General features: G+C 44.8%; 1 protein-coding gene across 2 annotated transcripts; it reads left to right on the top strand.

Moving 5' to 3' along the window:
- The first annotated feature begins 1,991 nt into the window (after positions 1-1,991).
- RSPH9 (radial spoke head component 9) lies at positions 1,992-21,155 on the top strand. 2 transcript variants are annotated; one of them, XM_052805465.1, is made up of 5 exons: positions 1,999-2,273; positions 2,533-2,695; positions 3,248-3,377; positions 3,949-4,095; positions 20,898-21,155. In XM_052805465.1, exons 1-5 carry the CDS (start codon positions 2,047-2,049, stop codon positions 21,056-21,058), a joined length of 828 nt encoding a protein of 275 aa, XP_052661425.1. In that variant the 5' UTR covers positions 1,999-2,046; the 3' UTR covers positions 21,059-21,155. The 2 variants fall into 2 exon arrangements, with proteins under 2 accessions (XP_052661426.1, XP_052661425.1); XM_052805466.1 differs by lacking the exon at positions 3,248-3,377 and having other exon boundaries at positions 1,992-2,273; positions 2,533-2,687.
- The last annotated feature ends 250 nt before the right edge of the window (positions 21,156-21,405 follow it).

Below are 21,405 nucleotides of genomic sequence, written 5' to 3'. Positions count from 1 at the left end.
GATGCCTGGTGCCTCTCTTCCCTCCTGGCTGCCTGACTGCTGAGCAGTTCCTTGTTTGAGCCTGGGATGGCAATGGATGGGAGAAACTGCTTTCAAACTGTTTAATAACAGTGATGTTAACCTTTGACCTTGCTGAATAGCAGCGCTTTTGACCTTTCATTTGTTAAATAATACAACCACTTACTTCCCGATCCTTATCAGTGTTTAGTAATTGGGGTCAAGACAAAGCAAGGCAGAGTACAGTTACCCACCAGACTTTACTAAACCTGGAAGAATTTCCTTAAGCTATAGATTTCCTTTTTGATAATCTTCAATCAAGACAGGCAAAGACTGGAGACTGGGTGGCTTGGAAGATCCATAACAGGCTAAAGAGCCTCTCAGCTGTTAGCATCTGGTTTGAATCCAGCTGTGGTTGACAGTGGCAGATATTCATTATGGTCTCAGGTTGCCTCTCTGACTCATATAAAATGAGTTTGGCTTGCAGTTCTACTGTTTACTGGCCAGATAACAGCCATAACATAAAATATTAACACATGGTTCTAGAGACATTGGTGATTAAATGAATTTACAAAGCCTGAAAATTCCTATTCCCATAAAGAAAATCAGACTATGGCACAGCAGTAGGTGACAGCGTGGACAAAATTATGCGGTCACTCCTACATGATCTGCACGATTCACATCAGAGGCGGTTAACCTTCAGGATTCTGAGTCACTTGTGTGGCGTAAGTAAAACTAACGGGTCAGATTGTGTGCTGTACAGCTCATTAACCATCTCACTTAACAGAGAAGCAGGTGACGGCTGTTAAGGCAGCAGTCCCAGGATCAGTGTTTTCCTTAGAAGTGAATGGGAATGGATGAAAAAGAAATCCAAGAATTTATGATGTGACAATGGATTGAAATGTAAGTGCACACACATACATTTATATAATGCACACATATAAAAGCTTAAACTTCCTAAAGATGTCAAACAGAAATTCTATTTGTCTAAGCAGCTGCACAATCTCATTACTTACTGCATTTTGTAGTAAGCCAGATCGCAAGATTTTTAGGGCAGGAGCTGTTTCATGGATGTCAGACTGTATGTGATTCAGCAAAATGAGCCCCCCCAGGAGTGATCCAAATGCTGTCATTTCTAATAAGCCATTTATTTATAGATGTACATGAGCTAGATAAGATCTGTAAAAATGGCACTGTAAGGCAGTGAGATTCAGAAGGGGTTTTTTTGCTGCTGGTCATGTAAGAAATGGAGAAAACAGGGCCCTTTGTGATATCCCAGCTCAGCTGCAATAAAATTGTACATCCTCCTGCTTTTTGGACTTACCCTTGGCTTTGGGCCTCTTGAAATTGAGGGACACCTAAGCAGGTCTGCCACCCCTAGTTGTATTCTTAATGGGTTCCTGCTTGTCAGTGTCTCTGGGTCTCGGGACAGGGTTAGCTTTACACAGGACCGACACAGCCACATCTGCCTGTGCAGGCAGCTGCCTGCAGGCTCTCCAGGGCCCTGCTTTCCCCTTCCTTGCTCTAGAGGAAGCCCGCGGCAGACCCACAAACGGCGCACAACCTCCTGGCAGTGACTGCCCCGCTCTCCCCAGCTCCCCGCGGAGGGAAGGCCCGGGCCGAGGCGGCGGTTGAACCACACGGGAGGTGCCGTTGCCCCGTGTCTCTTCAGGTGCTGAGCTACCGAGGCTGCCGTGAGGCCCGCGCGGCTCCCCTCCCGCCTCACCCCCGGGGCCTGCCCGGCTGGGCCCTGGGCCCCAGGCGGCCGCCCTCCCGGGCTGGAGGCCCGGTACGGGCCGCCCACCAGGAACGGCGGCGGCGAGCCGCCGCCATTGTCCGCCCGCGCCCACCGGGCGCCGTTTCCACGGCAGCGGAGAGGCGGGACCCGCCGGTGCCACGTCGGCGCCGTTTCCCCCAGGCCACTGTCGGGGCGCTGACTTTGATTGACGTTTTGGGCCGTTCCCTCCAGCGGAAGTACGCCGTCACCTTTGACCCCACCGCCGCGACAACGGCGCGACGGTTGCCTGGCGACGGTGACGCGGAGCCGCCATGGAGGCGGCGTCGCTGCCCGCCGCGCTGGAGCTGGCGGCCGGCGGCGGCGCGGGGCTGAGCCCGGAGAAGCGGGCGGTGCTGGGGGCCTCGCTGCTGCTCCTCCAGCGCGACTACCGCTTTGAGCGGGTCTGGTTCTGGGGCTGCATCCAGGGCGTGCGCGGCGCCTACTACATCGCCGAGGGGCTGGGCCCCGACCGTGCCGCGCCCCGCAGCCGCCTCTACAGGTGTGGAGGCTGGGCCGGGCCTCACCGCAGCTCCGTGCAGGGGACGAGTACCTCCCCGGGGAGGTGGGGCCGGGGACGCCTAAACGGCCTCGGGAGGCTAGTTTGAGGGCTGGGGGGAGAAGAGGGGGGACTGGGGAGCCCGGGGGGTCAGCTCAGCTCTCCTGGAGGGAGCCTGGCTGTGCCCTGAGCGGTATGGCAAGGCTGCATCGAGCCCTGTTCTTCAGTGGGCTCGGGCCTGTGTCTTGCTTGTCGCTGGCAGCTTGAACTGCGTGGGGTGGAGCCTCCTGCCACCAGCGACCGAGGAGATGGTTGCACAGGCTGAGCAGCTGAAGGGCCGTTTCCAGGGGGATCCTTCTTTTGAGTATGAGCACATTGAGATAAATGCAGAAGATGCTGAAAGATTGTTTGAAGATGGTAAGGAGGTAAATACAGCCAAACACTTTTGAACTCTCTTCGCTACAGTTGTACCCCTCACACTAGACAGGTGGTGGCTCCTCCTCCGTGTTTGTAATAAGCAGCCTGAGTCTGCACTCAGGTCACTGTCATTGTGTAGCAACAGCTTCTTGATTGAACTCTTACTTCAGTTACTGCTGGAGTTAGACACAGCTCAGAAATATTCTTCCTCCTTTATGTTTTGTTATGCACAATTGGGACAAATCCTCACTGCAGTGTCTGAAGCTTTACATATGAACTGCAGGTACCATTCTTTATAACTGCATAGACAAGTCATAAGTAGCTTAATTGAGGGGGAGGAAAGGATGGATGAAGGGATGGACAGTTAATTCTCTGGTGAATCTAGACTGCTGCTGCTTCTCTTCTTATGAGAAGAATGTCCAATTCGTGGTCCTCCTCTTGGTGCCATCGGGCTCCAAGCTGATGAATCTGTTGTGGTTTCTGTTGTCACCTTGAGTTTATTTTCAGAAATGACAACAAGGAAAGCCCTGCCTTTAAAATTTGCCTATGTTTCTTTAAAGCCCACAATCAAGGAGGAGGCCCGCCTCGTAGCTACGATAGAACAGATAGACAGAGCAGTTGGTATCATCCCCCGGGGGGCATTTGTGAAGACTCCTCTTGGGTCTGTGCATGAAAACAGAAACTTTGAAGGTAAATTCTCATTGTCTTTATCAGGATCAACTGTACTTTGATCATAAAGGCTGTAAATTAAGATTACTTTCTCCTGCTGATGTTTTGATTTCAGGTTTATTTTTTCCTTGGGTAAGATGAACAGGGAGGAGAGAATCCAATGCCACTAAAGTTCAGGTGTATGATTCAACTCTGGAAGGTGGGAGGAGAGTCAGTAATGGCTTTGAGTCATTAAACCTGTAGTTTCATTTGTCTGTGTATATTTTGTGTCAGTGTTTAGCAATTATAGCTGCGTTGAATTCTCCATCTAGAGATAGGATGTAACCAAATGGGCATAGAGAGTTGATCTCAACTCATGCCCATTGCTTATCTGGGACTGCAGTTAGCATGGTCTGCAGCCCACAGCATCAGGGAGTTTCTGGCATTTGGCAGATGCGTTTCTGGCAAGTCTTTGGTATTCTGTGGAGTCCATTGGAGAAAGATTGTGATTCTGTCCTATGCTGTGGGTGTTAGAGAAACAGTATGACATTTGATGGTATAATGTATGTTAGCCCAGCTCACTGTATTAATGGTCACCAATGGCTGTTTGCAGGTCTTTCTTTGATGGAGGCAAAAAAGTTAAGTTCCTACTTCCATTTTACTGAGCCTTTTAACCTGAAGAATAAAACCCTGCTGGAAAAGGCTGACCTGGACCCATCCACTGACTTTCTAGACTCTCTGGAGCATGATATCCCACAAGGTAAAGGTAGCAGCATCAAGATATGCAATGAGAGGAAAGGCAGTCTGAGTAGCCTGGGAAATGCTGAGGTGACAAGGTGTGGGTTACTATGGAGTTGGTATGCTTGCAAGAAGCTACTGGGAATCTGTAAAGGAACTTTATCCTTTACTAAATATTGTACTTAATTCCGTTTTTTAAGTGATTATAAATGCTCAGAATGGTAAGATGTGAGTGTACCAGGGCTGTCACATCCTCACAACAGGTCTTCTGATCATACCAGCAGTTACCCCCTCTGTCTGAGTGCCATATTCCCTCCTGACTTCTGTAAAGCCTGTGACAGCTGATGTTGCTATGGGGAGAAATAACTCCACCCGTGATAGAGGGAATTTATGTGGTTTGAAGTATTTCACACCTCTTGTCCCACCCAGTATTGCTGCTCTTTATCTAAATGGGTTTTCATTAACACTAAGCTGATATCTCTGAAAGGCTGAATTCAAACGTTCCTTTGATAAACTGTGTTAGAAATGCTGTAGTGTGGAATAATCTGTACTCTAGTGGGATTACACACTGTGGAAGGAGAAAGGAAGATGTGCATACTGGAATGTATCTTCAGTTCACATCTCTACTATTCTGCTGGACAAATGTTAAATATATTTAAAGCCTCTTCCAGGGATTCCTCTGACAGGTTATTTCTCTAAAGAGATGGGAATGACTTATTACTTGTTTCTAACTGCTTTTTGCTGATTTGCTGCATTTTTCAGATTGGGCCAAGTGTTTTCACATCCTTCTGTCTAGAAAGATTCTTGGGGGACAATCAGAACTTAGGTTTGCTATTTTATTCCTATTCTGGAGTAGCAGGATAGGATAGTAGGTGACCTGTGCCGGATGGAATTGGCTGGAAGGCCAGTGAATTGACAGTGTTGTAAATAGCTTTTCAGACTTTGTCTCATATATATATATACACACACATATATATATTCCCCCCCCCAATCTTTCCTTTGGCAAAAAACACCTGAGCATGAATCTAGTGAGCTTCTGCCTGAATTCTGAGCATTTTTGACTGTTCAGAGCATAAACAATGCTAAAATCTAAACCATTGTTCAACTTACTGGGAATGTCCTTGCTGCAGTCATTTTCCAGAGGTGTAGTCTGGAGACACTGCACGTTTTTACATACATGGGCTCATTGAGTTGGCCCTTTTGACTCAAAAAGGAGTATTGCAAATTGCGGTTAGGTCCTAGATACCTCCTAAGAAAATTTTAGCTGCAGTTTCGTATGGTAGGGCTACTGTTTGTGGTTCTGTCCCGCCCCCCTCCCCCTTTTATTTTTTTGTAGGGTTTGTGGTAGGGAGACTTTAATTTTGTAAGGCCTGAAACCACATGGCCACTGCAGCAAGAGATGAATCTGTGGTGCTTTCTATGTTTCCATTAGAAAACAGGCACCAAGGGCTAAGAGCCTGAAGGCAGCTTTGCATTACAAAGCTGGTTTTAGCCACCTTCAGCTGTGATGGAGAATTGCACCTTTGAAAGATTACAGATATTCTGCAGTTTCACATCTAGTTCAAGGGACCAGGCAACTGGCAGGTCATGCTGTGTGTTAGACATGAAGATGGCGGTTTTGTTGAAGTCTTTAAATCAAATTTGACTTGTAGCTGTATTTTACCCAGTGGCAGATAGAAAGTGGGGCTCAGCTGTGCCACTGTCATGTTTGTCTTCCTGTGGCAACCTGAGGTCTGTGTAAGTGTGAACCTTTGCTCCCTTCCTGGGAGGTTGCTGCTGTTAGTGCAGATCTCAGTCTCCTCAAAAAAAGTTACCTCTCAAAGACTACCTGAGCTCAAGTGCAGTTGAGTGCTGCTTAATGGAAGAAGAGAAGATTCATCATAGTGCCTGTGCAGCTCCGGCTGTATTGTCCTGCTCTTTTTTGGACTAAACCTGGGGACTGATGGAATGAGCTTGTGAGGCTAAGTAAGTAAGTAAGTGAGGAACTGGTTATAGGATCAGCAAGGCATATAGCCTCTCTAATTGCACTCTATCACATTCAAATAGGAGCTCTGACATTAAAGAAAGATCAACCCACCACCCTTTAACAAGCATTCAGGTTGCCTAAAGTACTGGTTGCTTGTGAAAATGTGGGGAGAAAAAAAACCACCAGAGGGCAGACTCAGGCTTTGCGCTGATCTTATGAGCATGGCTCTGCCAAAGTCACTCGCTCCTGGTTGCAAGGCACTGAAACTGCGGTTCTTGGATTACCTTCCTTCAACCCTGCCGGTGCATGTTGGTCCTGACCAGAGCAGACAGTGCGTTTTCTATTTCCTGACATGTTCATAGCTCTGGCAAATCCCCTCATTTTTAACCTGGAGCTTGTCTTGTCTTTCCTGGCTAGATCCTCCCTTGAACAGTTATTGTCAGAGCAGAAGTAGGAATTCCCAAATCTGTTGCATCTAGAATTGTGACTGAAGCCAGAATTGTCTCTGCCCTCAACAAATACACAAAAAGTGGACCAGGGATGAGTGACATCTGAGTGATGCTCCCAGCCTGTATGGGCTAGAATTCCCTTGTCATCTAAAAAGACATAAAGAACAGGACTGAGAGATTAAGGGGTGATTTTAACATGTCTAAAAGTAACAACTCTGTTGGAATAGTTTTCTTTATGGATTGGGAGACTGAGCATCTGTGATGGTGGTCAAGGGGGTAACTGTCACAAAATGTATGGTGTGTCATTATAGGAAAGCAGAGGTATCTTACAGAATGGAAAGTTGGAGGCAGAGGGAACATTTTATATGACAGCTGAGAGGTGGGAAGAAAGGAAGTTAAAACCGGGTTGAATAAAGGAAACAATGGTAAAAGCAGAGAGTTTAGTGCAAGATTGGAAAACCTGGAGTTTTGTAACAAAACTGTCTGCCACCCTTATCTTTACCAGTGATATCTGTGGTGACTGCAGGTTCCAGATTCTGTCTGTGTGTCTGTCAGGCTATCTTACACTTTAAGGGTTCAGAATATGTTGCTGCTCCTCCCATAATCATACTGTGAGTCTGTCTGTTTTTTCTTGGTGTCTCAGCTCCCAGAGACAAGTGACTGTGACTTAGCTTTTATTAAAAAAATACATTTTTAAAATTATTGTAGAGAGAAGTGGGAGAATGTGAACCCTGTCTCAAAAACAAATTCAGTTGGTTTATCCCCTTTAAAATCTCCAGCTCTCTGAGCAAAACTCATGAATTTGAGTGGCCTGACTCATGATTTTTGAACATGGAGGAGTTGCGATACTGATCTTCTGTCACCACAGTATCAGATCATGTAATGCTTCATTCTGATCCAAGTGGCCAGCTGGCCAGAATGTTGCATGCTGGGATCTGTAGGTTTTGCTGGCCATATGTCTGCATTAAAGATAAGCTTGTTTGCTCTAGTCTAAGCAGACAATCTGCTCAACTTTATGCACAATTAGATGTAGCCCTTCAGCTGCTGGCAGATTGCCAGTATGGTCCTTTCTGCTGCATGGAGTTCAGCACCCTGGGTGTTAGCATTTCAGGAACTAGAGTTGTGGCAGTTTTACATGTGCTTGTAGATAATAGAATGGTAAAACAAATAGCAATAATTCCTAGCATGCCTACAGCATTTTCACTTGATGACCTAATGGTGTGTAGATATGAAATAATAGTCACTTGTCAGGCATTGGCATGATGGGGAAAGTGAAAATGGAGGGGGAAGGCTGATTTTACTGTGACCATGGTCAGGCAATGCTACATTCTGCAAAGATAAAGGAAGGGGATGGTAGAAAGCCTAAGGTACTAGCGTAGAATGGAAAGCCTGGGAGGAAGCAAAACAGGAGATGGAGAATTCAGTTCTTTGACACTTTCAAACTACAGTTCAGAAAAGCAGTAGCTTGACTCTGAAGGTTTGTTACAGATTACTGACTCAAATCACTTTGACATGGAGATAAGGGACACCAACAGGGCACTGTTAAAAACTGATGCAGGAGGGGAGGTATGTCAGAGGCAAAGGGAAAGAAAAAATGTGGATAGGAAAAGACATGAGTGGAAATAGGATTTCTATGAAAAGAGTTTAATCAAAAGTCATGACTCCCAGTCAAGAAATGGCTGCTTTTGGCTGAAAGCCTACCAGAGTTCACTGATGGAGTAAAAGTAGGAATTAGAATTAAAAAAAAAGCAATATAAAAGGAAATGCAGAAAGTTGGGAACAATTAATGATCCATATAAATTGGTGTTGATAATGAGTAGAAAATGACAAAGGAAGCCAGAATAACCTGGAGTAATCCGTGACAACTGTAAGGAGGATTTTTTCAAGTATATTGAGAGGAAAAGAAAGCATAGTAATGGTACCGGAAACTGTCACTAAATGGTGACAGTAAAAAGGCTGGTAAGAATGTGGAAGGGCAGAAATGCTCAATAATTTTTTTCTGGTTTGTTTTTGGAAAGAATATGGACTCACATCAAATTAAGACAATAAAATAATATTTCAGACACTATTCAGACTATTTGCTAAGGGAGGGTAGAGTTAGGCAACCTTTTCTGTTCGTCAAAAAATGAAAATGGCAGAGCCAGATAAGTTACTTCTGAAATCATTCTCTCAGGAGTCTTGTGGCATACTTATGATGCTAACCTTTAATAAATACCAGCATTGCAGAAATATTCCCCTAAACTTATCTTGATTAGTAGTTGTGATTCAGAAATCACTGAATGGGTGTATTTCTGGAAGGGGTCAGAAGGGGCTTCAGCTGGGACCAGTGTCAGTACTGATATTCTTCAACTTATTTATAATAGAAGTAAAGGATTGGTAGAGAGATGTAATGACAAGGGCAGGACGGCTACAGAGATCTAGTAAACTGGACTTACTTAAAGAAAATACATTTTGATGTTGCTACCTGCAAAATTACATATCTAAGAGCAGAACTGGAAGCCAGACTTCTATTCTGGAAGCTGTGGCTCTGAAAGGAAATCCAGGCACAACCTGTTGAACGTCAGCTCCCAGTCTGATCCTAAGACTTAAAAAGGCTAATACGATCTGTAGATGTATAAACAAGGGCATAGCAAATAGGAACAGGGAGGTGACTTTTGCATATACTGTTAGTGGAATCAGAACTGGATTACTGCACACTGCAAAGCTGGAGAGTTGCAGAAAAGAGCCACAAAATAATTCAAGGGCTGGTGAGAGACATAAACAGTTCAATCTGTTTATCTTACAGAAAAGAACATGCGAATGACTGTATTACACTGTGTAAATACTCCATGGAGTTTAAGTATTGGGTACTGAAGATCTATTTAGTATACCAGACAAAGGCGTAACAGGAACTAGCAGCTGAAAATTATAGCCAGAAAAACTAAAATGAAAAATAAGGTACGAATTTTAACAGTGAAATGATTACCAGCTAGCAAGTGCAATGGATGAGTCCGTGTCTCTTGGTATCTTAGCATCATGCTGGATGTCTTCTTGGGAATTATGTTTTAGCCAAATGCAAATATAAGTTGCTAGTCCCAGACGTAACTGAGTTCAGTTTAATGGGCAGTGGTATGCAGGAATCCAGAGATGATTTCCTGGTACGCCTGGCTGTAAACTTGGCGACAGCTGTGGAGAGTGATCTTTAGCTCAAGCTTCTTCATTGTCAGTGACAGTAACACAAAGGTGACAATGGGTTCCTGAGACAGTGACTCTAAGCACAGGACTCTCAGTACAGCTGGCTTTGCTTCCTGAACTATGATGCATGAGGGCTCAAAAGAGGACTGAGGAGATTCCTGAATTATCTCTGTCCATTGTGGAGGGTAAACTGGGGAGCTGAGACCTCTCAGATGTAATTGCTGACTCTGTAATGCTGGGAGAGGTGTTTATAGCATCATTCTAAATGGGTATACAGTGGCAGGGTGGATCATAGTGAGTCTTGGCTACTTGCTGTTTCAAGATTCAGCTAGAGGAGGAGGAGAAGTGGCTAGACAGAAGATCATTTCAGCTCCTTTACCATTTTGACTGTGGAGGAAGTGACAGCCACTCAGTCTGTAGCTCTGTTTCTTCACCTGAAAGTGCAGTGGTTTTGTAGCATTCCTTTTACAGCATTACAGACAAAGGGATTTGTGGCTATTTCCTTGGCTGAATACTTTGGGCACTAGCCTTTCTGTAAACTTGCTGAACAATAGCCTGGGTTAGAACACTAACCTCCTGTCCTCTAAACTTCATTAGCACACTCTATCAGTTTAGCAAAAGCTGGTGCTTAATGGGCTGTTGAAGATGGAGAGGTTGCATTTCTAAGTGGGAGATAGTTTCCTTTGGCCGCTCTCAAGGGCCATTTTGGTAGCCCCATCTTGGCTGCCCCAAAAGCCCAGGTGCTGGAAGGAAGAAGGCCAGGAGACAAGAACCTGCTTTATCTCCACGCATTAACACAGCTAATTAACTCCCTTTCGACCCCCCCCCTCCAGGCGATTAATCCCCTATCAGGCTCTGTCTCCAGCCATTTGAAGAGTCTGTGTCTGCAGAGGTATTTACAACCCCCAGCTAGCCAGCAGAGAGCAAGTTGCCCCTTATCAGGTCTCTAAGACAAATGGCTGCCTATCTCCCCAGTGGCCTTGCAAAATCCAGCAAAGTGCTATGCTGTGCTGGCCACCTACTTTCACCCAGCCTCCCTTCTCTGCTAACATTTCACAGATGTGACCTGAGCCCTCCCCTTTCATTGCTTAACAATAAGCAGCACCTCCCCAGCTCTGTGAAAGCTGAGAGCAAGAGCACTTTACTTCTTAGCCTGCCAAGAGCCACATGGGGATAAGGCTTTTCAAGCTGTCTCATGGAAATCCAAACTAAAAGACCCATAATGAATGAAAGGGTAGTGCTTCATGTTAGCAAGGATAAAAAGAGGTAGGCAAAATGTAGACTCAAATACCTAGTGTGGCTCACAGCTATCCTCATTCCTGGTTAGGAGAGGTGTTCCTTTGGCTCAGTGAATGTGTGAAACTGAGCTACAGTATCCCATGGAGCTACCTGACATTTATACAAGTGGTTTTGACAAACAAGCTTTATAACACAGCGGTACAGGAGTAAAACAGATTAGTGTGTCTCAGAACAGTCGGCTTTCAGATGTGGGAATCCAACCGAATAGCTGGCTCAGTGGGTTATTAGTTAAAGCATTGGTACCTGATTTTCTCTGTTAAAACTGGTCAACCACCCCCAGAAATAGTTGTAGGATGGCCGTAGCTGCTACCTTCCAGCAGGGTGCACTATGGTGTCAGCATTGTCAGCACAGAAAAGGAAACCACAGAAAAGTATGAGAAAGAAAAGCATAAGAGCAGCATCAAATTGACGAGAAGGGTATGGCCTGAGTTTCCAGACTGTGTGGTATACTGTACTGACCTCCTGAACTGTAGGTATGGAGAAGAAACTCTGTCCCTTCCAAGCTTAGGCAATTTCTGGAACGGTCACTGGGCTTTCCAATAGCTTTCTTAGCATCCTTACCTATCATGGGCATGCATACACAAATACATAAGCACGTCTCTTACATCCTTCAAAAGTAGAGACACTCTTCATTTTTGCTAGTGATGTGTGGACTGGGGAGCCTTTAGAGGCTGCTAAGGCCACTCCTGCAGTGACCCAAGAGGGTTGCCTGGGAGCAATACAAGATGTTGTCCCTCTTACAGCTGGGGTGCTTGCCTGCTCAGGAGTTCAAGATCAGACTGGAACCTCTCATGTGGCAGCACAGCAGGAGGACTCCAGAGCCAGCTAGTGTTATTGCTTTCGACTGGCTGTCCGTGGTCTGCCTTGATTTCTGGAAAGGAGTCTGTTTTCCTTGGACTTTGTGTCTATGGGTAATAAAGCAGTGCATTCACTGCTTTTGGGTCCTAGGTCTGTATCACCTCAGGGGTCTTGTTTAGTCAGAGGCCTTGGATGAGTTTATACTGGAGCAGGGCTGCCCATCAACTGAGAGCTGTGGTGGAGTTCTTTGCCCTCCTGACTGCTGCAGTGAAAGAATGAGGACAGAAGCAGAGTCTTAGCAACTTTCCAGGGATTGTATTTAAAGTTGTTTCCTCCTCAGTAAAAGAAATCGTGGCCCACCCTGTCTATTTCAGCTCCTGGTTCATTGGACATGAAAAGGAGATGAACTTCTTGCTGAACTGAGGGGAGATGCTGGTAAAGCCTCTTAGAACCAGAAGTTGTATTTTATCACCACATCAGTCAGCCTTGGCCTAACCCTTTCTCTAGGGAATGATGAAAAATTACTTGCAGGGGAAAGCCTAGGGCAGTCTGTGTGTCACTGAAGTCAGAACGAGGTCAGCTTTTGCTTGGAGTGATCTATTTCTGAAGGGGCTCCACATAAGGAGTGGCAGCTCCTGCCTGCGCAGCAGTTGGTATTAGTGCCAGCCACGCATATAGCTTTGCTTTGCTGTTTGCTGCCCCTTTGGCCATAGGACTTTTGCAGGGAGGAAGGCAATGGGCGTTGTCTTGTTTTACTGTACACAAATATCATATGGATTGAAATTCTGCATGCTGAAGGGGTGTGTAGATGTGTGTAGAGGGAAAAGGACAAGGGACAGTTCATCTATGGGTATATTTGTACAGCAGTTGTGCTGTGCAGAGATAGCTAGGCTATCCCAGGCATTGGAAGATGCTTAGCCATCTTTAGTGTTCAGAATTAGCTTGAAAATCAACACAACTACACTGTGGTGTGTGGATGCACTCAGTGTGACAGTCTTCTCAGGAACTGGTAAACTCTTCAGGTAATTTGGGCCAGAATTTGTACTAGTTTAGTATGAAAACACTGACAGTTTATAATCCATGCCATCTGTTCCTTGTCCTAAGCTCTTTTAACCAGTCCTGCTAATTTGATGATGAGGTAAGAAGTACAACTGGGGGACTGACAGGGCTTGTAGCCTTGCCTCTCCTGCAGGAGAGTGAATTGGATGTGCTCTAAGCATTTGGTGGGTTTTGAATCCCAGCATCGACTGCTTTGTGTTCTCTCAGAATTCAGAGATCAATGTGAGGTTCTTTGCCCCTAATCCAGCCCCTGTTCATCATTATCACATCCTCAAAGTGGCCAGTACTTTGTTATCAGGATAGGCAAAAATCTTACAAGGTGGCCATAATCTCCTCAGAGTCAGACAGATATTCTCCTGTGGGTAAGAAAGTGACAGTGACCGAAAGCTCTAGGGGGAAGCAGGCTAGAACAAAGCTGTCCATTGCATCCTTTCATCAAACTGTTAATCTTTCTTTCAAAGACATCACATTTGTTTGGTGACAAAAGCCCCAAAGAAGCTGAATTGAGCCTGAAATCCTGTAGCAAGATTTAGAGGAAGTGTCTTTCATTCAGAGCAGGGAGGGGCGAGAGACTCCTTCTTTTTCGTCCTACCAACCAATGGGCTCACAGAAGCCCACGAAGGTGACGGATTAATGCAGGGGCTCCCCAGGTAGATGCTACGTGACTCCTGGCACGCTCTAAAAATGTTTCCACAGCGACCAACTGAACAAGAAATACCGAGTGTGACAAGATCCAGCGTAAACTTGCGCTTTGGAAGGAGGGTGCTTTGCCACTCTGAGAAATTTCTAAATCTACTACAGAAGACCCAAGATACAATGATCTGTATTGTAGTTGTCAGAATCCAAATAGCAGGGATTTAATCAGTTTTTCCTACTTCTTATACATTTGGATTGCATATTATCTTGCTGTTTCCTCTAGTGCACAGCCCCATTCCAAATCTTTGTTCTGGATGCTTTCTGTGCAAAGTCTGCATCTTTTTCTTAACAGCAACAAAAGTAAAAGGATTCTAGCTCTATTCTCATTATCAGGTGGATTTAGGACTAAAGGGCAAACTAAGTGGGCTATAAGGGAGGCTGTAATTTGATGTGTATTACTTCTGTGCTAGCTTTTTCAGTCCTTCCCATCCTCTGCTGCTCATTTATGTCTCTGTATTGTCCCTTCTTTTGTGTTGGCATTGCTGGCTGTGCAGCCAGATTCCAGCTGGAAAAATAACTATTTTTGGCTAGACTTTTTCAGCCAGATCGTTTCCTTGACCTGGTTCACTGAGCAGTAAATAAACACTTTTGTGGTCTCTATGATGGAAGAGTGATGAGGGGGGAATAAGGGTTTGAGGGCAGGGGCTGCTTCAACTGGATTAAGCAGCACTATTGTCAGATGTCCGAGTATGGCCTGAATTTCACCCAGTACTTGGAGGTACCTGAATACTGTGCATCTGGGACACCATTGCAACAACACCCTGAGTCTTCCTTGTCAGCAGGAAACAGGTACTTTGTGTGTAAATGGAAGGCCCAGGCCTGTCTTAATCATTTGTGTTGTGGAGGCATCCCCAGTGGGAGAGGATAATGGAGACAAAAGGCCTCTGAAGTAAGATCATTTTACTTTGAGGTTTGGGCATGGTTGTGTTTGTGTGTCAAATACGTGGCAGGCATTAGGACCACGCAAGAGCTGCTCGGCAGCATCTGACTGCTTGTAAGCTGTGCTTTCCTGGCTTTGGAGTCTTTTTAAAATAGTATTGAACCTGCAACCAGTCTGTGTTTTTATTTAATAATAATTAAATAGTTATATGGGGAATTGGAAATATTGACAGCAGTGTTAACATATGGGGTGCAGGTGGTGTGTCAAGCAAATGAAGGAGATTTAGTTTGCAGCCAGTAAGTGGCATGAAGGAGTTTGAGCCCCACATAGGAGCGTTTGGATGTGTCCTTACAGCTGGTAGGCTGCGTGTGAAATGTCTGTGCGGCGAAATTTGTTGAGAGCCAGAGCACTGTGACCTTTCCTTGCAGCTGCTCTGCTTTGCAATTTGTCTTTGTTCCCTACAAACAGCAAATCAGAAGTAGGAAGCTCTTCCCAGTGTAGGATTTTCTGTTGGAGGGAAATGGAAGCTAAATCCTATGGGTGTAGTGTAGCTCTGTCAGAGCTAAGTGCTTGGGGTCACGCAGCCAAGCAGTGGCTGCTTTTGCAAAGGGAAACAGTTATGTTGCCCCTCTCTGGGTGTTAATATTTGTCCTATAACTCCATACTTCACTCTCACTCAGGACTGACTGCAGCAAGATATTTTATAACCTGCTCTTGTGGCAGCATATTGTGTTAATGGTAAGTGCAACCATGCTGTAGCTGCTTTTCCCTCGAGATATTTCCTCCTTTGAAGAGGAATTGATAATGTCACTTTTATGACCCTCTGTGAGCTTTTGTGACGTGGAGCCTCTCTATCAGGCTGTCTAGTTCTTAACGCTGTTTCTTCTCAAGCTTGCACTGAAATGAGGCATTGCTGAATCACCTCCAAAGCAGCAATGTTATGAGAGGTCATACTGAAAGTGGACCAGTTACAGCAGGAAAGTTCTTCTGCAGACAGCCCTCTTAAAAGGCTTTTGTTTAAAAGCTAATGTCTCATGCACCCTATTGCCTCTGTGAATTACAAGATTCAGCCCGTAGCTGAGACAGACACAGGGGATGAGACAGGGACTTCTCTTGGTGACTGGAAAGGAAGAAGAAGCTGAGAAGGAGGTTGACTTTTGAAATTCAGTCCTGGTGTCCTGGCAGCTGTTGAAGGGCCATAAAAAAGGCATTGGTTTAACACTGGGTGAGCATCAGGATCTTCAAAGCACTTTCTTGTTTGGGAAAGATGTAAGGAACTCCTCAGAATTCTTGCCTGTGTTTGGAGGGGTGGAGGCTGCAGCCTGATCCAAAGAGGGAATAGGAAGCTCCAGATCTTCATCCAGCGGGTATTTTTCCCATGCTCTTTCCTCCCACACAGCAGCTCCCTCCCTTCCCTTCTGGAGCAGCAACAGGCATTAGTTTCAGCACAGACAGTGCTTGGCTTCCTTAGGTTTGCTGGGTGCAGCTTAAGAATTAACTTGGTCTTTAAAAAAAATGTATTTTGAAGAATGGAAACCTAACCAGAGCAGTGTTACTGTTAGAAGTCTCTGGCATGAGAGCAATGACCTCTGGTTCCCTGCACCTCAGCGAGCTTTGCATGATGAGTGAAGTTAACTCTGCTGCCTGATTAAGGGACAATACAGGCTACAGCTCACATGTAGATGCAAGTTAAAATCAGTATTTAACTCTAGGAAATCCAGCTTTTAATTGCTGTCTCCTAGTTCTAGTTGTATTCCCTCCAATGCAAAAAGCAATAATTTAAAATTTTTTTTCCTGACAACTTTTATCTAGGAGCCTTGGTGTACCTTACAGACTGATGCTCTGAGCTTCCCAGCCTCCCAGTAAGAGACATGTTGTCTGACACAGGGGCAATGATGAGCACAGGGACTGCCATGGGATATTCTGAGCCAGTATTAGAGAGGCTTTGAACCCAGCATCCTGCTTCTGCATTTTTATAGTAATACAGACCTACAGCTACCTATGCAATGACTTTACTCCTAGAACCATTTGTAATAGCAGGGAAGTTTAAAAAAAAAAAAAAAAGATAAAAGCAGCATTCAATTTTCATAATTATCCAATAATAATAACAATATTTTATATTGAATTATTTAATGCATTTCTCAGACTTTCTCTTGAAGGAGGAAAGAAGGCTTATTCATTTTAAGCTATTATGTCATACTGTTCATTAGCTACTGATTAAAGTACTTTTAGTGATTTATGACATCATTATTTCAAACTCCTACAAGAAAGGTGGGCCTGAAAAAGCATCTTGTTTGAAGATTGTGAGATTTGAACTGTGATGGAAGAGAAGACAATTGTCTTGGATCTTTCAAGGAGAACAAATTTCTCCATGTCTCATGAGTTCAAATACTAATTTTGTTTTCTGGACCATTTCCTCAAATGCTGCTAATGTGGTGAGGTATGGAAAAAAATAAATGCTGAGATAATGGGCTCTAATGTCTTCCTTTAAAGAGAAGGACCAAAATAAGTACATAGGTTCTAGAACTTTAATGTGATGTCTTCTTAGAAGGCAGACACCAGCATTGTGTATCAAATGCAGTTTCTGAATGAGTTTTGTGTGTTGCAAAAGTCCAGTATAGAAAAGTATACTGAATAAATCAACTTTGATAGGTGGGTTAGAAAAACGTCCCCAGTGATCTGGTCAGTAAAATGTGGAAGGTAGCACTGCTGTTGCTGTTTGGCTCTGCAGAATAAAGAGCCACTCTATGACTAATCATCATTCTGGCTGAAAACAGGATCCGAGTGAAAATGACATTATAGTTTCAGGCAGTTTCTTATAATTTTTTCCTGTCCTCCACCTATGTTGCGTTGGTCCAGTTGGGATTGCCCTTAGAGTAACCTGCTTGTTTTGTTCAGGTCCTCATTTCACAGGAAGACTTACACAGCGTCAGCAAAACTTCATTGTCCATATTTGCATAGAACTAGATGCAGAATCAAGCATCAGAGAAGAGCTAGAAAGTATAACAACTTAGTATTCCCCAAAGGTCTCACATTTATGAAGTGACAAATTTGAGCCCTTTGAGAGTTTGAAGTTTGGACAGATGGTAGGGAAATGAAACATCTGCACATCATAGTCTTCAGAGATTTAGCATAAAAGTGAATGGAGTCAGTTACATCTGTCCATTTCTGCCAGGTGTGAAGGTGCATGGGAAGTTCCTTTGATCAGAGAGTTAACTGCTGATGAATACTCTGCAGAGATGGATAAGCTTGTGTGACACGGGGTAAATGTTCTGAGAAGATCATGGATCCATGTACTGTATTGCCCCAGAGCATAGATATGGGTTTTTAATCAAGTTGAACTTGATTTACTCTACTTTCTCTGCAAATTTCTCCAACAAAAAGAAGTCTGAATCCAGATATAGTTCCTGAGAGCATTAATATCCCTGTTTTCCCTCTCACCTTTCCCACTTGTCACGCTCCAGGCATTTCTTTTTGTTCTTTGTAAATAGTTTGTGGCAGAGGGTTCATCTGTGTACATGAACATATATATACAAGCTATCCAGGCTGCTGGATGCTTCCAGTATGTTGGGAGGCATTAGCAAACTAGATAATCCTTAAAGGCTTTCACCACCCAGCAAAGCAAGGCACAGTCCTATTCTTGACAGACTTGCTTTTCAGAGGACTGGTCCTAAATCAAAGACAGAGTTCTTCATTCCATTATCTTTTTGTCAGAGAAACTCTTCCAAAAATTTACAGTCCCCCCTGCAAACCAATGTGTAAAGCTGCAGCAAGAACCACCAGTATTTGGATGAAGGTCTTGCAGATCATTTCTGGAAGTTCAAGCTGCAAGAACCCTGCACCAAAAGCAAAGTCAGTTCAGTGTTCAAAGGAGAAATGGAAAAAGTTTTGTCACAATTACATTCAGACCTATTTGCCTGCCACTTGTTGCTCAACACCCCTATGCACAGTCTAGCTACTGCCACTAGCAAATGCTGCAAACTTGTAGAGGCAAAGTTCAAGAAACTGTTTGAAAGCTTGTCCTTTTGACAGCAGATGGCTCTAGTGCTTCAGCCACTGGATGATCTGCCTTGTAGTGAAGTGTTCTTCATCTGGGTTTCCATGCTATCCAGGTAGTGAAGTTTCTTAAGAACATGAAGATTTTGTCAGAGGCCCAGTCAGTCAGAATTTGTAATCCCAGTGGCTGAACCATAGTATGTGTTTTCACTCCAGGTATGATTAAGATCCAGTCCAGTTTGTGTCCATATAAGTGGCACTGGAGAGACTGCATGGGAGATTGGGGTTGCCTTGTATGTGAAACCACTGCTTGTGAAGACACCAGGTCATGTTTTAACTAGGACCTGCGCAAAGAATGTCACAGTGCAAGGAAGGTGAAAAGATGACACACACCTCTACTGATGCTGCCCTATATTAAGTAGTGCTTTGCTTTACTGTGATTCCAGCTATTTTTCTTTAGTGGAAACATGGAGCTGAGTGAGTTAGAAGTAAGCTCTCCAGTGCAGAAGTCTCCCAAGTCTTTAAAGACTGTGAATGTCTCCTTTGTACTTCTATCCTGCAGCCATAGTCTATTTTGCAGAAAGTTCAGTGGCTTGTCACAGAAGGTAGGCATTCTTGCTGTTCATTTAGTTCCATATTTGCACATAACTGAAGAGGGTACTTTGAAAGGTAACAGATCAGAGATGACACAGGACTTACATTGTGCATATTATGGTATAACAAACCTGTGGAACTTGCTACTGAAGGAGACAGTGGAAACAGTGGTGTCCAAGAAACTTGAAAAGTACAGAAATACAAAGAGAAGAGATAGGTAACAGGTGAGCAGCACAACTCGTGACACCTGGTTTTACAGGGCTTTGAACTGTGTTGCTCCTTTCTGATTCTGCAGCCACCATATATATGTTTCCCCTCAACTTCCCTCCTCCCTCAAGCCCTCAACTACTGTAGTTTGCCATAAATTGCATATGAGACTATGTGTACTGTGAGCAAGTGTGCAAGAGCCCAAAGCTACATAAACACCAATTCCCCAGCTAGCTGCTGCCTCTTGGCTGCCAGGCAAGCTCAATGGCCTGTGCTTTCTCACAGCTGCGGGCAGACCAAATGAATAGCTTCATGAGCTGCAGTCAACCCTTGGGCCATGTCCTGTGGAGACCTGTTGTAGGAACTTGTGGTGTTAAAGCCCTTCAGCCCTTTGTCGGGTGTGACTAAAATTGGCCAAGAGTAAGAAGTTAGTGGGAGGGGGAGGACTGGCAGCTGACAGCAATCACAGAAGCCCTTCCCCAGGCTAACCATGACATGAGTAAGCATGAGTCATAGCATAAATTGATGAGCCTAAAATTATCTACAAAGATGAATACTGTCTAACTGGCCCAACACATTACGGGCTTTCTGCTTACTCTGGAATTGGCAGATTTTGGCTTTGGGTGCAGATAGGCTGACCACTTGACCCCAGGCCAGTAGTAGCCTGACAGCTCCAACTGCATTCTTTTTCTTTATTTGGGCTTGCTGCTTTTGCTTTTAGATGGAGATTCAGGAGGAACCTTCTTCCCTACATTGTAGCGTCTAGGCATTACTGATTTGGTGCTGAAGCTGGTATTTTATTCTCCTGGCAGCTCCTTGACCTCCAGCATTGAATCCAAGCTGATGCTCCAGCCCCCTCCCCTCCGGCATTGTTCCCACGCTGTCATGTCAGATGCAAAACAAATCCTCAGTGGCTCAGAGCTCCTTGCATCCAGGAGAAATTGGATTTTCACACTGGCTCTGAACCTCATCTGCAGAGCCAAAGCAAAATTAATGCGGAAACTAATCCCTTTGCCCCTACCACGCACATCCTCTTCAATGGTGGAGCCAAGAAAGACTGAAGAGAATTAACCTTTTCTGTAAATTTCTCTCAGATAGGAAATACCCTGCTTTTCACTTCTTCCTCTTTCCCAGTTGCTGCATCAGGGAAACCAGTCTTCCCTGGAACAGAAAGCGCTGCCTTCCTCTTCCCACTACTAATGCTACAAGTTTATTTAAGAAGAAATTTCATACATATGCAGGATTGCTATAGCTACTCTTGGGTCTCTATAGCTATTAGCTAGGCCAAGTAGGTGGCAGAGCTTGTTAAGAGTAACTGCTGCCCACTCAGAAGCAGCCAAGAACAGCTGTAGCCTCTCCTAGGGATCAAGTATACAAGTCTGGAGCTATAGGGGTCCCTTCCTGTGATGCGTATGAGATCACCATCATAGCTATGGGAATAGGCTACTGTGTGAACCTAGACTCAGACATCTGGAAATGAGGGCAGCACATAATGCTGAACTGACAAAAGAAAAAAGGGCATCAAGGTTTCTGGTCTCCCTGAGTTCCCTCTTTTCAGGTGTCACAAACACCAGTGCAGCCTTGTGCACTGTTAACTGGTCAGGCAGAACCCGCTGCAGTCTTTCTCTCAGCTTAGGGACAGCTTGCTCCAGGAACACTGCCTCTTTCTCCTTTCCAGTGACTCATTAGCATGCGTTCTCACACAGGCTCCTGGACTGTCCAGCTAGAAAAGGGAGACACTGTGGTGGTGCTGCGGAGCCTGCTGTGGCTGGGACTGACGTTCTACCATGTCCCAATGACCAAGCAATACGGCTACGTCTATTTTGGCACTGGCGAGAAGAACTTCGATCTGCCCTTCATGCTGTGACTACCCTGTCTGGGATGAGGACTCGAGAACGTTTAGATTTTATACTTAGGAGATTTTTGTTTACTGCTTGTTCTAATAAATGTGTGAAGCCTCTGCACTTTGAGCGGGATTCTTTTGTGCCTGGACTCTGGCCCTGATTCTTTTCCTAGGACTTCACTGTGTGCAATCCTCGCTCAACTCCAGATTGAATTCCCTGTAATATGTCACTGTATAGTTTAGATAGTAACAAATGGCATTTTCTTCCACGACAGGCAAAGCCCTAGGTCAGAAATCAAACCTAGGCCATCTGTCTGATTACAAAGACACCATGCTTACACAAAAACTAATGTGGAGGCAACATGAATGAA

Source organism: Harpia harpyja, chromosome 13, assembly GCF_026419915.1.
Source record: "Harpia harpyja isolate bHarHar1 chromosome 13, bHarHar1 primary haplotype, whole genome shotgun sequence".
In the NCBI taxonomy this organism is placed as follows: domain Eukaryota; kingdom Metazoa; phylum Chordata; class Aves; order Accipitriformes; family Accipitridae; genus Harpia; species Harpia harpyja.
The sequence above is the reverse complement of the archived record's forward strand: the minus strand, read 5'-3'. Positions and strand labels throughout refer to the sequence as shown.